Here is a 15,710-nt window from a genome sequence, read left to right as displayed (position 1 = left end):
CCTAGACAACTGCACTAATCGTGAATGGGGGAGCCAGGACTAGAATCCATGTCTGTCTGGAAATAATGAACTGAAAAGAGCACGTGAGCTTGCACTAAAAGCACAAATCAATGCTGCAGGAGCCTCAATATCTGGTTGGGATTGGCATCCCCTCCAACCTGGAGACACCCCAATTCCTTTGGGCTCTGGACTTACCAGAGCTTGCTCTATGAGGAGGCAGAAGAGGATGGCATTGCCCACTTCCCTCAGGCTCTGGAACACATCTGTTTTGAGCTCTGCGTACTCAATGATGTCCTTCAGCTGGTGGTGGAAGAACTCCAGGATCCCTGGGAGGTGAAGCGGGGTGGTCAGTGGGAAGTTGACACTGCTCAGTAGGGTCTATGGGAAACAATGACTGAGTGGCAGTCCCAGACCTGACTCTGGGATAGCAAAAAGCCAAACCACGCATCCCTCTTATCTGTAGGCCCAGAGTGAGATTTCTTTCAGGGCTCAGTACTGGAAAAAGTTTGAGAAGCTGGCTCATGTCTTTTTCAGAACACACACACACACATACGTGCACACACGCACACACATGCACACAAACACAGGCACACAAATGAGGCACCATTGGACCCTTCCCAGTCCCTCCAAAGTTGCCTGAATTCCTAATCATGACAGGAATTAATATTTATTGGTAGATGTCAGATATTGTGCTGAGCACTTTATCTGTAATATCTCATTTAATACAATATCACCAACTAGGCACTATTACCCCTGTTTTCAGATGAGGCTCAGAGAGGGTAAGGGGCATGCCCATAGTCACACAGGTAGTAAGTAGGGCAGCTGGGACTGAACACCAGAAATTTCAGCCTTATCTTTTTCCTATTCTGAATCACACAGATCCAGCACTAGACATCTTGGTTTTGAAAAGAAACATCAGATGCCAATTCACAGTCCCCATTTTTCCCTCTTCTCCAGGTCCTGTATTCAGTTCACTATTAAGGAAGGAAATGATTATTTCTCTGCCCAGCGGTCAAACAGCAAAGATGTCCATTTCCTGACTTATCTTAGATATGTCTTAGCACCACTGCCTGGAGCCTCAGTCTCCCCAAATATGCAGATGGAAGAAGATCTCCTGGAGGTGCTGAGCTCATAAATACCTCTTCTAATAACCTGGCTCTGCATTGTTTAAACACGCTCACATTTGCTGTCCTCTTCCAACTTCCCAGCAGTCCCATGAGGCAGGTCCTGCAAGCATCATCTCCCTCCACTGACAAGATAAGAACATTGCTCAGAGGGATTAAAAGGTTATCTAGCTAGTGGCGGGGGAGGATGGATAGCCAGTACTCTGCCAGCTCACTGGCATGTTAGAGAAGCAAACGCTCTAAGGTGGATGGTCAGAGCCTCCCTCCCCACCATGGGATGGGTCTAGGTTGTTTTGCTATCACCAACCTGGGGAGCCATACTCATGTCGGGGCAAGCGGCATATCTTGGGCATCACCTCTATCAGTGTTTTCACATACTGGAGAATGGTTCCTTGGAGCTGACAAAAGAAGAGTACAGATGACTGGGCTGAATTCTGGGCTATGGGGGGTATGGAGGTTATGCTGAGACCTCTGAGAGGATGGGGCAGGCTCTTGCCTAAAGGTGGGGAACAGTCCCTTTGACCTTTATAAGGGAAAATAAGCCTTTATAAGACTGAAAAAGGAGCTCTCATTGTCTTGGGCTTATAGACTTCAAGGAGGGCACATTTCTAGGTATAGGGTCTTTCCTGGGGCTGAGGATGCTTATATCAGATTCAGACTAAGAGCTAAAATGAAATGGAGCCAGGAAATTGTGGAGATTGAAACATGCTGTTTAATTTCAGCCTGGAAAATTCAAGGCACGTTCATCCCTCCTGTGCCCAAGGCAGACATCTTTAATCAATTACCACATTTTCTTGTTTTACTCTGGATTTAGCTCCACAATCTTTAACAACCCATGGTTCCACAAAGCTGCTGCCAAAGAATTGGAGTTAGCAGATTAATCCTGTTTGCTATTCCTGACCTGGTTATATATTACTTTCTCTTTCATCATTTGAAATTTTCATAAACATCTTAAATGTTTTGGCCTTCAGCAGTGTTGCAGGAAATTAAATGAAATTCAGATGACCATATTTGGGGCAGATTCAGAATAGTGGTAAAGGGATACAGAACTCTCTTGAAGCCAGTGCAGTATGGGGAGCAGTGTTTAGCAAGAAATCCCAAGGGAAAGAAGCATGATGACTAATTAGAGATGTCTGCCATGGGTAAGGGCGCGGAAAATGGCAGTACATGTGTCATGAATTTGCCCTGCTCAAATTAGATAATGGAGCACAGCTGGGGAGGATGAGCAGTCAGTGGCAAGCTCTGAAAGACAAAATCAGGATTTCTGAGTTCAGTCATCAAATACAAGGAGTCTGGGGGTCAGAAAATGAGGAGCACAGCTATAGGTCAAAATGTGCACAGAAATGTAACAGAATGATAGGTAAGACCAATCCAGGGATATGGGCAAGGGAACTCCTTGAGTGGTTTCTACAGGCAGAGCTGCAGTGCCTGGGATTTGTTTTTACAGGCCAGGTAAAAAGTGAAAGCAAACCTTGTTTATGTCAAACCCACAGGGGCACATCTCAAGCCACACCGAGGCCTTTCCTTACCAAGCTCTTCACAATCTTTAGCAGTTCCTCCATGACCACAGCAATGCCCTGATAACCCAGGAGTCTGCAGATAGTCTTGAAATGAGGTGGCCCCACAAAATTCCTGTAGGAGCTGTAGATGTGGCTGTAGGCAATGTTGAGAGGCTGGAAAACAGAGGTAGTGGCAAAGTAAGTGCCTGAGTACTGAATGGATGCTGGTGGAGTCCTGGCAGATGTTCTGCTGACAGAAGCATTAGGAACCCAGTGTTACGAGTGTGCTCACTGGAGCCCCATGAATATATTTGCAAAATGGTGGTCATAGAGAGAGGCGTGGTCAGTGACTACAGGATGGCGCACAGTCACCAGATGGAGCAGCCACTCCCTAGCAGAAGAGGATAAAGGGCTTCCAAGCAAATATCCCTTTTACAGGGATTCCTGCCACCCATGACGTTCCACACCCAAACCAGGAGTTTTACAAATTGAGCCATGGGGGAAAAGATAAACAGCCGATTTCCTTTCTTAAGAGACATTACTAGTACTAGACATTGGCTGGAAGAACCATGTGAAAACTCAAGAGCTAGTTCAACATTGTCATCTTTCCTCTACTGTTAGTTGTTTCCACCTACGACAGGCGGGGTCCTGGGAACACACAGGCCTGGGAGTCAGGAGATCTCTGCTGAGTGCATGGGACAACCACCTAGGGTTTTCGAGCCTTAGTTTCCACATCTATGAAAGGAGGAGTTGGATTAGGTCAGTGGTTTCCTAATTTTAAGAGCAGCAATCCGAAGGAAAGATGCCACAGAATCTCATATGTGAAGCAGGCAAAATGGAGCTGCTCTGGCTTGATGCTGGCTGGGGACCCAGAGATCTGGCCACCACCCTTGTCCGCTGAACCGCATGAGACACCATAACTGCATTTGAAGGATCTCTTTAAGATCTTTGTCTGAGAATATACAACCAAGCTATAGGGTCCTAAATTGGTCTCACTTGGTTGGTGAGAATGAAAAGTTATCATTGACTCTAACGCTGTGTTCTGGAAATGCTGCCGCTTACGGAGCACCTAATGCCAGGCTTCGTGAAACCCTCCAGGTGCATTATTGTTTAATCCACCCGACGAACCTATGTGATCTATATCATTATTAGCCCCATTTCAGAGATGAGGGGACTGAGGCTCAGGTGGGAAAAAGCCTGCACTCACCTGAAGTGGGTATGGCTGATTCCAAAGCCCATGCTCCACCTATCATGGTGTATTTTGGAAGTTGAATTCTTATATAAATGATACTCAGTTTTTTACAGAAGGTTTCAATTCAAAACTTAGGTTTTTTTCTTTGTTTTTTTGAGACAGAGTCTCACTCTGTCGCCCAGGCTAGAGTGCAGGGGTGCGATCTTGGTTCACTGCAATCTCTGCCTCCAGGGTTCAAGCAATTCTCCTGCTTCAGCCTCCCAAGTAGTTGGGATTACAGGTGCCATCCACTATGCATGACTAATTTTTTTTTGTATTTTTAGTAGAGGTGGGGTTTCACCATGTTGGCCAGGCTGGTTTCAAACTCCTGACCTCAAGTGATCTTCCCACCTCGGCCTCCCGAAGTGCTAGGATTATAGGCATGAACCACTGCACCCAGCCCAGAACTTAGTTCTGAGTGTAGTTCTCCCAACTGGAATTGCAAAAATCTTGTACATGGAACATGAAATTTATGGGATGACCACATAAGATATTCTATTCACTGAAATTCTCCATTAGCTAGCTAGTTAGAAATTCTACATCAGTTAAATGGAAATTCTACTGATGCTTTTGGAGTACTGCAAGATTTTCGGCTCCCTTTGGAGCCATCAAGAAAATATTTAATCAAGTTCAGTCTGTTTTGAGTTAGGTACGTATATATGAATTATTCTAAACTTTACAAAACAAGCATCACAAGTATGCACTAATAAGGATCCGTGAAGAACATAATTAGAGTTCCCACTAATAGCAAGGACTTGTGAAGAATCAGAACACCCACTCATTCACCAGGTTGAGTAATAGTTCACTTGGTGAGCTCATGCCTAGATATTGGGAGGCCTGGAATGTGAGAAGGAGCAAAATTTTGTACATGACACTGGGGAGCTGTCACAGCAAACTGCCTGAACCTAGGGGAGGTACTTATTGTATTTAGCTTTGAAATGTATGGGCCAGGAATGGCTTACATAGGGAGAAAATGGAACTGACTTAAGAGTATGATGTTCACTGAAGTTGATGTTCACCAAATCCTGGGAGTGTATGACTTGCTGAGTTGATTTAGCTAACCGTGGGGCCAGGCCATGTCATTTTCTAGGTGTGGAGCAAATCTATTTGAGTGCCTCTGTCACAGACCACCCCGTCAAACGGGGCCGGGACTAGGTTGAAGTGAGTGAGGCACGTAGGATATGCAAAATACTAGGAGGCGTGTACTCTTCTAAGCAAGTGCAGCTTAGTTTTTGCCCTGTTAGCAAAGCCCCACTCTGTATTCTCCTGTTTCCCTCTCTGGAGATGAGGAATACATAGCAATCACTAAACAAGCCATGGCTTACCTCTGGTGGGAGGAGGAGACTAACTGGAAAGGGGCACGAGAGGACTTCCTAGGGTGATGGAAAAGCTCTACATCCTGATTGGGCTGTTGACTACATAGATGTGTTTGTCAAAACTCACAAAACTGTACATACAATTATGATCTGTGCCGTGTGCACCGAATGCATCCCTTCCAAATTAGGATCTGGAATCTTAATCACAAACAAATTAGGATTTTTGTGTTGAAATCCTAACCACCAATATGATAGTATTAGGAAGTGGGCCTTTGAGAGGTGATCAGGCCATGAGGGTGGAGCCCTCATGAGTGGGATCAGTGCCCTCAACAGAAAAGACAACGGTGCTTGCTGTCTCTCTCTCCTCTATGCCATGGGAACCTACAGTGAGGAGAGGGGCCATCTGCACACCAGGAAGTGGGCCCTCACCAGACACTGGATCTGTTGGCACCTTTGATCTTGGACTTCTCAACCTTTAGAACTGTGAGAAATAAATGTTTGTTATTCAAGTCACTCAGCTTATGGTATTCTTGTTATAGCAGGCTGAACTGACAAAGACAGTGCATCTTACTGAATATGATTATACCTCAATAAAAAAGTAAATTTAAAAATCCCACTGAGCTATGTCATAGCTTAATTCACCTTCCCAACATGATCTTCAAAGGTTAAAAAGCAGAAACATGCTTCAAATTTTCTCCTGAAGAGGGCTGCAGCTTAAGCCAGCACAGGCACCAGGTGACAAAGACCTGGCTGTGCTCACAGCCATGAGAACATGGTGCTCATGGACTGCCCTGACAGCCTTCTCATTCTCCACCCACACCAGGGACTCTAGGCTTCTCCTGTAAACCCAGCAAAGCTCTCAGCACATTCTCATTTGTCCCCTTTTCAAATATTTCAGAAAGGAATTTCTGAGTAGCAGGGAGCTTTCTAATGGATATCACTGGAGGCGACAAAAAGCAATCATCTACTTATATTTTCTGTCTGATTCTCTGACTTCTTTTCTAGCTATGTCTGAGTCCATAGGATGGGTTTTGGGGTGGGCACACCTCAGTTCAAATTCTAGGTCTGTAAATGTACTAGTTAGATGCTCTTGGGCAAATTACCTAAACCCTCTAAGCCTTAATTTCCCCTAAGTAGAGATGATAATACCAAATCCAATAGGGTTGTTTGAGGTTTAAATGTGATCACATATATAAAGCAGTCAGCATGGTGCCTGGCACACTGGAAATGCTCACTGAAATAATAGCCATTAATATTATTTTGTTTGATGACTTGGTAAATAAAGACAAAAACACAGCTTTCTGGTCGAATTTCCCCCAGCAGCTTTGGCGACAGCTACGATTCTCTGATTGTAAAGAGGGGAGTGCATATGTGGGGCGTAATTTTATGCAACACAGCATGTACCCCTCAAAGTGATAAGACAGAGGTGAGAGCCAGGACTAGTTGATAGAATGCATCAAAAAATGCATTTTATTCAACATTAAGAACATCATAAAAATGGGAGATGTTCAGCAACAGATTGTACTGGGTGAAGTCCCTCCTCACTGCAGGTATCTTATAACAACAGGGTTGTTACAAGGGGTCCCATCAAGGGCTGGAGGTGGGGATAGATGTGCTCCCTCTAGAGGATCAAGCTGAAATGCATTCTTCCTGGACGCTCATCCTTCTGAGTGGTGTCCTAAACCCTCACCGCCACCCAAGGAGCTTCTAGTACCAAGCTTCCCTGAACACTTCCTGGCAAGCACAAATAAATACACACTTACATATATGGAAACTGTTCAGCAGGAATTCCCAGATCTAGGTAGAGGCAGAGAATAGTATTGGAATTGTTTTACCATGTACGGATTTTTAAAATGCCCCCTACACACCCACTCGGTTCACTTCGGAGGCCCCAATTGACATTCCTATGTCAGTCTTGGATTCTGGTCTAGACTGGGAGTTTAGGCTTCAGTTGATGGTCCAAGATGCATTTCATGTGAGAAGGACCAGCATGAAATGAGGAGAATTAAAATCCTCCTCCTAAGATTAAAAAAACTCCCCCGACCCCTCATTCCCCCAAATATACCACACGCATGCAAGAAGAAATGCACACGCATGCTAAAAAGTATACACACACTCATCCCCGGAGGGCACCCATCTGACCTGCTGGCTCAATAGGAGGCTGGGCCCTATTGAGAAAATGTGGGAATAGGGGAGCCTGGGCATTTTCTGAGGGTTGGCAAAGAAAAACAAGAATGCAACATGACATGAGCCATTGGAAACTTGCCATTGAACCAATTCTGCTAACTGATAGGTTCCAATCAATGGGCCTCATGGGAAACTAATTATGTATCCTGCCTGGTTAGGATGGCTCACTTAAAATCAAGCTTGTTTAAATCCACACTACACAAAATAGATAGCTTTATGAGATCTCAAGAAATAAACAACCCTGATTCAGAAATTACAGCCATGTTATTACTGTGTGACACAGACCTGCATTTTCTTAAAAAAAGCAAAAAAGTATTTTTAAGGAGAGAAAAAAATATGGTGAGTTTAATCTGGCAGATCCTGGGCACTGTGATATTATCTGTAGATGAACTTTAAAATGTTGTGGTAAAATATACAAATAAAATTCACCATTTTAGCCATGTTTAAATGTTGTATATAGACTTTTCATCTATCCGTTGAGATAGGCCTCTATCTCATCAGATGGTAAACATGGCCAGCCACTTCAAACAGTAAGGCCTATTTACTTGGCAAACTGAATTTGTAAGCAATTTGCATCTCTGCTCTCCGGAATCACAATTGCTGTTTTCAGAGATCCCAAGAGGAATTAAACTGTTCCTAATTTCCTATTTTTGTTATAATTTCTCTAATGGATATCATCAGCATGCAAACACAAACACAGCTCTCTAATTTAGGTGGAACAGCTGCAGCTCAATTCCCTACAATCACTGCAGGTAAATAAAGGCGATGGCAAAAATAAAACAGCAGCATCGTCCTTGTCGGGAAGATCACAGAGCAAGACAGTGCCAAGGACTGATCAATTCTCAGTTCCAGGATCAAATCCATTGTAAACGCTTGGGTAAAACTACTAATGTGTCTGTCTATGTGTCTGTCTGTCTGTTCTTGACATTTGGGGGGCCATAGGGCTGGGTCTCCAACATCTGGGTTCCTTCTTGGCCTTCTCAGCTCAGAGGCTGAAAGATCCAAAGCGCTGCTATGCAGATCTCAAGAAATGACGCTCCTTTCTTTCCTGGGCTATGAATAAGGTGCGTTGGAAAAGGCAAGCAGGGGAACAGGAGCCGAGCCTTCCAGCTCCGAGAGATCACATCAACACTGTCACACTCAGAGATGCTAAAACTTTTGAAGGGAACCAATGTCATCACTTTTCTTGATAATCAGTACTCATGTGATGACACACAAGTATGTCACGCTTCTCTGTGAATTTTTCACATACGAATTCCTTCATAGCTGCCCACATTGTTTTCTGTGGCTTCTCTAACAATTACCACAAACTTGGTGGCTTCAAACAACAGAAATGTATTCTCTCAGGCTTCTGGAAGCCAGAAATCCAAACTGGTATCACTAGGCCAAAATCAAGGTGTCGGCAGGGCCACACTCCCTCCAGAAACTGCAGGGGACGGTCTGTTTCCCGCCTCTTCAGCTACTGGAGGCTGGCGGCATTCCCGGGCTTGCAGCTGCACCACTGCAATCTTCCCATCTCTCTGCTGGGTCTTCATATGGCCTTCTCCTCTTACATGTGTAAGCTCCCTCTGCTTCTCCCTTATGACACTTATGATAGCATTTAGGACCCAGCATAACCCAAGATAACCCAGAATTATCTTCCCATCTCAAGGTCCTCCAGTTAATCACATCTCCAAAGACCTCTTTCCAAAGAAAGTTACATTGACAGGTTCCAGGATTAGGACCTGATGTCTTTGGGAACCATTCTCAGCCTTCTAAACCAGGTAAGGCAGTGCAAGTATCCCCATTTAGCAGAAGTGGAATCTGAATCCCAAGTGAAATGAAGTGACTTGTCTGGGGTGAGATACAGACGAAATTCTGCATAGGAAATTCCATATGTACTGGTTGCCAAAATCACAAAAGCCTTCTGAACTGGTGGGCAAACTACCTTGTGGAAGTGGTACCATGCAGACAGAGGGTGGGGTGGTGGAAGGGAAGTGGGAGGTGCTGTTGGTGGTGGTGTCACAGGGACCAAGATTCCCCTGGTCAGCCCAGGCGGGCAGTGTTGGCATCCAGGTATGTACCCAGCTGAGCTGTGCCCAGCTTGCTGCAGCAAAGCACTGGGTTCTGGGTCCTAAGGATATCATTTAACAAGGGAGGCACTGTGACAGTATGACAGTATGATGCATTTGCCTGAGGTCAAACTGTGCCTCAGATGGGGGCTTGTGACAACCAGGCCAAACAGATCACACCAACAATTCTAAGGGCCAAAAAATTACCAGGAAGTTATTGGAATAATTGAATGAATGCTTTATGCCACAATCTGTCACTTGGAAGGAAGTTTTAGGAGAGACTCTATATAATTTACTTTATTTAGAGAATATATTCTTAAAGTTTTGATTCATATATTAATTTTGATTACTTGACCAGTTGTTAAAGTTTTGTTTTATTGAGCATCATCCCTAAGTGACAGAGCTCTTGGACAGAAGAACTTAGGCCCCAGAGTAGGGCCTGTTCAGAAGAGGAAGCACTTGCTGGTCATATTTCTCCAAATGAGTTGATGTCTTCCCTGACACTACCACATCAGGTGGTTAGATGTTCTGTAAGAGCTTTTAGTTCTTCACCTGCTCCAGCATTCTGGAGTCCACCATACTGTGAAGTCCTGGCCCTACCTCTCAAGGGAAGCTAATCACAAAGCAAAGGGCTACTATGGACTGAAGAATCACAGGTTACAGGATGGTACAAGCAGAGCAGCAGAGCATTGAAGAGGCCAGCCGGGATCTCCAGCTCTAGTGGCCAACAGACCCAGGCTTACACCATTGTTTGCCAGGACCTTGCTTTGTGAGAGCAGCCAAGCCAGCCCCGCTGAGCTTCACTCTCTCCCGTTGTACAATGGTGATAAGAAGGCCGATCTCAAGGAGTTGTCGTGTGGTTTGTAAAACGAGAACACACATGTTAAATGCAGAAAAAGTTCCCAAGTTTCTGAGTTGTATGACTTTTACTGTCATCTTTGAACTTTTCAATATTATTTATGTACAATGAGCACATACATTAAAAAATAAAACCAATAAAAGTGATTTAAGAGAGGAAAAGCAAGGAAGTGCTATGCAATTCAGGGTGTAAACTTTGCTCATTATAGCCTTCGGATGAAGCTACAACCAACTCAGGAAATGGCTCTGAACCACTGACCTTTTCTTCTTATTAATAACAGCTACTATTCCTAAGCCCAGGACTTTACAGACATGGGTTCATCTGTTATAAATAACACTACAAGGCAGGCATTATAATATTCTCATTTTTAAAGTGGGGGAATTTCCCCCGAGAACTGGAACAAGACAAGGGTGCCCGCTTTAACCACTTCTATTCAACATAGTACTGGAAGTCCTAGCCAGAGCAGTAAGACAAGAGAAAGAAATAAAGGGCATCCAAATGAGTAAAGTGGAAATCAAACTGTCACTGTTTGCTGATGATATGATTGTATACCTAGAAAACCCTAAAGGCTCATGCTATACACCAACACCGACCAAGCTGAGAATCAAATCAAGAACTCAACCCCTTTCACAATAGCTGCAAAAAAATTAAAATACCTAGAAATATATCTAACCAAGGAGGTGAAAGACTTCTACAAGGAAAACTACAAAATACTGTTGAAAGAAATCATAGATGACACAAACAAATGGAAACACATCCCATGCTCATGGATGGGTAGAATCAATATTGTGGAAATGACAATACTGCCAAAAGCAATCCACAAATTCAATGCAATTCCCACCATCAAAGTACCATCATCATTCTTCACAGAACTAGAATAAACAATACTAATATGAATATGAAACTGAAAAAGAGCCCACACAGCCAAAGCAAGGCTAAGCAAAAAGAGCAAATCTGGAGGCATCACATTACCCAACTTCAAACTATACTATCAGGCTATAGTCACCAAACAGCATGGTAATGTCATAAAAATAGGCATATAGACCAATGGAACAGAATAGAGAACCCAGAAATAAAGCCAAATACTTACAGCCAACTGGTCTTTGACAAAGCAAACAAAAATATAAAGTGGGGAAAGGACACCCTTTTCAACAAATGGTGCTAGGATAATTGGCAAGCCACATGTAGAAGAATGAAACTGGATCCTCATCTCTGACCTTATATAAAATTCAACTCAAGATGGATCAAAAACTTAAATCTAAGACCTGAAACCATAAAAATTTTAGAAGATAACATCTGAAAAACCCTTCTAGACACTGGCTTAGGCAAAGACTTCATGACCAAGAGCCCAAAAGCAAATGCAACAAAAACAAAGATAAATAAATGGGACTTAAACTAAAAAACTTCTGCATAGCAAAAGAAATAATCAGCAGAGTAAACAGACAACCCACAGAGTGGGAGAAAATCTTTGCAAACTATACATCTGACAAAGGACTAATACCCAAAATCTACAAGGAATTCAAACAAATCAGTAAGAAAAAAAAAATCCCATCAAAAAGTGGGCTAAGGACATGAATAGACAATTCTCAAAAGAAGATATACAAATGGCCAACAAACATAAAAAAAAAAAAAAGCTCAACATCGCTAATGATCAGGGAAATGCAAATCAAAACCACAATGCGGTATCACCTTACTCCTGCAAGAATGACCATAATCAAAAATCAAAAAATAATAGATGTTGGTGTGGATGTGGTGAAAAGGGAACACTTTTACGCTGCTGGTGGGAATGTAAACCAGTACAAATATAATGGAAAACAGTGTGGAAATTCCTTTAAGAACTAAAAGTAAGAACTATCATTTGATCCAGCAATCCCACTACTGGGTATCTACCCAGAGGAAAGGAAATCATTCAAAAAGGATACTTGCACACACACGTTTATAGCAGCACAATTCACAATTGCAAAAATATGGAACCAGCCCAATGCCCACTAATCAATGAGTGGATAAAGAAAATGTGGCATGCATACATCATGGAATACTACTCAGCCATAAAAAGGAATGAAATAATGGCATCTGCAGCAACCTGGACTCTTACTTTTAGTTGGAGACCATTATTCTAAGTCAAGTAACTCGGGATCGGAAAACCAAACATGATTATGTTCTCACTTGAGTGGGAGCTAAGCTATGAGGACAGAAAAGGCATTAAGAATGATACGATGAATTTTGGAGACTCAGAAGGGTGGGAGGAGGGAGAGGGATAAAAGACTACACATTGGGCATAGCGTATACTGTTCGTATGATGGGTGCACCACAATCTCAGAAATCACCACTAAAGAATTAATCTATGTAACCAAAAACCACCTGTTCCCCCAAAATTTATAGAAATAAAAAAACTGAAATAAGTAAGTAAATAAATAAATACATAAAGTGAGGGAATTTGGCCAGGCGTGGTGGCTAATGCCTGTAGTCCCAGTACTTTGGGAGGCCAAAGTGGGTGGATTGCTTGAGCCCAGGAGTTCGAGACCAGTCTGGGCAACACGGTGTCGGGAGGATGCTTTTTTTTTTTGAGACGAAGTCTTCCACTGTCGCCCAGGCTGGAGTGCAGTGGCACGATCTTGGTTCACTGCAATAGGAGGCTGCTTTTATGCTCTGTGGGGACTCACCACTAACTCTTGGGAAGAGATATGCTGTATGCATTGCTGCAGATTTAAGACAGGCCACTGGGAAGACTAAATGCCATGGGAAAGCCGCAGAGCAACTATCTGATCTCGTATCTATTAAAAATACAAAAATTAGCCAGGTGAGGCAGGGGGCAGTGGCTCACGCCTGTAATCCCAGCACTCTGGGAGGCTGAGGTGGGTGGATCACCTGAGGTCAGGAGTTCAAGACCAGCCTGGCCAACATGGTGAAACTCCGTCTCTACTAAAAATACGAAAATTAGCTGGGCATGGTGGTGCACACCTGTAGTCCCAGGTACTCGGGAGGCTGAGGCAGGAGAATCACTGGAACCCGGGAGGCAGAGGTTGCACTGAGCTGCAATTTTGCCACTGCATTCCAGCCTGGGCAACAGAACGAGACTCCATCTCAAAAATAATAATAATTAGCCAGAGGTGGTAGTGCACGCCTGTAGTCCTAGCTACTTGAGGGGGCTGAGGCAGGAGGATCTCCTGAGCCTTGGGAGGTCAAGGCTGCAGTGAGCCATGACTGTGCCACTGCACTCCAGCCTGGGAATTCCAGGGCATGCTCTGTGAGCCACTCACTTTCCCCAGGTGCCAATCCAGCTTTGGGACTGGGGCTTGCCCCATGTTATCCCTTCACTGCCACCTTCAGGAAGGGTGGAAGAACCTTGCTCCTAGCTGATTTCCTCTAGCAGTAATTTACTACTGATGTCAACTAGCTGGGGCTCACCTGGCCTGACAGCCAAGAGGCTACAGCTTGCACAGACTCTGGAGGAATTGTCCCTGATGATGGAGAAAGTGTGAGCCTGGCTGGGGTGTAATGTCCTGGGGCAGATGTCCCAGATACTTTATCTCCTTCACAAACGGCTGCACTGGCTCCTCTGGGTGCTGCTGGTGAGCGGCGACAGCTCAGAGGAGCGGGATGAACCCTGGCCTCCGAGTCTGGGGCCCCAACCCATTTCACTGGCAGCTCTGCCACTCATCGTCAAGCGGCCTGAGGAATGCCATGTCTTCTCCCAGGACTGTGAAACAAGAGGGCTCTGAGGCCTCACATTCTCTGAGTATCTTAATTCCACAGAGGAAAATTTCTCATGGTTAAAAATGTCATCCAAGAATATTAAAAATAAATTCCCATTTTCTGTGGAAAAAGGCTTGAGCTCTACCTTGTTCCTCCTCAGACCCCTTAACTCTGGTATTTTTACTCCACACAAAATAACCTTTTCAAAGGGCATCTGCAAACAGCTGTGTGGCCTTTCTGTGGGGAGGATGCTTTTATGCTCTGTGGGGACTCACCATTAGCACTTGACCTGGCTGTGCTCGCATGGGAAGAGACATGCCGCATGCATTGCTGCAGATTTAAGACAGGCCCCTGGGAAGACTGAATGCTGTGGGCAAGCCGCAGCGCAACTGTCTGATCAAGGAACACTGGCTTGTTCCCGAGTTCCCGAGACTCCAAGCCTCCCGGAGACCTTTGGCCAAGGGTAGGGTCACAACTCACCAAGGCGGCTCTTTTTTTTTTTTTTTTTCGAGGAAAAAAGTCTTTCTATGTTGCCCAGGCTGGTTTGGAACTCCTAAGCTCAAGTGATCCTCCCACCTCAGCCTCCCAAGTGGCTGGGACTACAGGTGCACATCACTGCCGCTGTGCCTGGCTTTCTTCCTAACCTTTTATCCTTAATGTGAATCAGAAAGAGACCTTCATGGGTTCACTTGGATACTCTGGCCAAGAACCAAGAAGAGAAAAGCTGACTTTTAAAAACATATAATTTGTATAAATTTATTCAGGTCTAAATCTATCTGAGCTACTTTCCACCCTCTACTCCAGACATGCCCTGTGATCTCCTCAATAGAATGGTGGCAACAGGCTCTTACAAGGTTGAAAGGAACAGGAGGGGGTGGAACCTCAGAGCCAGATGCCCCTTTGTGAGAAAAGGGGAGGCAAGCAGTCTGGATTCTTGAAAGGAAAGGAACGCTGGGGATGATTCAATCCAGGAGTAGCAAACAGTTTCCATTTCTGGCGTCAACTCCAACTGATTGATTGGGAAGCAGTTTCTTGGGATGTTTGTGTTCAGAGGAACTCTGGGGCTGTTTCTGCACCCAGCTGGAAGCAGTGCTGCATTAGATTCCTAGGGTTGCTATCACAAATCACCATAAATGTGGCAGCTTAACATGACAGAAATTTATTCTCTCACAGTTCTGGAAACCAGAAACCTGAAATCAAGGCTCTGGCAGAACCATGCCCTTTCCAAGGCTCTAGGGGAGAATCTTTCCTTGCCTTCCCAGCTGTTGATGGCTCCCGGTGTTCCTTGGCTGATGGCAGCATCCTTCCACTCTCTGCCTCTGTCTTCCCTTGGCTTCTTCCCCTTGAGCCTCCGTCTTTTCTCTTACAAAGACATTAGTCATTGGATTTAGGGCTCACCCTTAAATCCAGGAAGATTTCATCTTGAGATCCTTAACTAGTTATATCTACAAAGGCTCTATTTCTAAATCAGGTCACATCCTGAGGTTCTGGGTGGATATGTATTTTGGGGGGGCATTATCCAACCCAGTGAGAGTGCCATGATGATTTAGCAAGCTTGAGAGGGGTTCAGGGCTGTGCAGAGATAGGGCTTAGGTCTTCTGCCTTCTGATCTGCCATCCTGATGTAGCCCAAGCCCACAGCTTTACAGATGATGGTGGAACTGAGACTGAGACAATAAAAATAAAAGGGTCTTGACCAGTATCATATAACTACGTAACGGCACACGAGTCAAGAATAAAGACAGATG

General features: G+C 44.4%; 1 protein-coding gene across 2 annotated transcripts in view; it reads right to left on the bottom strand.

Moving 5' to 3' along the window:
* The window catches only part of CYFIP2 (cytoplasmic FMR1 interacting protein 2), a 134,444-nt gene that overhangs the window by 38,761 nt on the left and 79,973 nt on the right, over positions 1–15,710 (bottom strand). For both annotated transcript variants that reach the window (XM_054489079.2, XM_054489080.2), the window contains exons 24-26: positions 2,654–2,797; positions 1,432–1,522; positions 196–326 (exon numbers count right to left, since the gene is read on the bottom strand). In XM_054489079.2, coding sequence (XP_054345054.1) covers positions 196–326; positions 1,432–1,522; positions 2,654–2,797 — 366 coding nt within the window. The remainder of the gene's footprint in view (positions 1–195; positions 327–1,431; positions 1,523–2,653; positions 2,798–15,710) is intronic.

Source organism: Pongo pygmaeus, chromosome 4, assembly GCF_028885625.2.
Source record: "Pongo pygmaeus isolate AG05252 chromosome 4, NHGRI_mPonPyg2-v2.0_pri, whole genome shotgun sequence".
Classification (NCBI taxonomy): Eukaryota; Metazoa; Chordata; class Mammalia; order Primates; family Hominidae; genus Pongo; species Pongo pygmaeus.
Note: the sequence above shows the minus strand (reverse complement) of the source record. Positions and strands in the feature narration are given on the sequence as shown.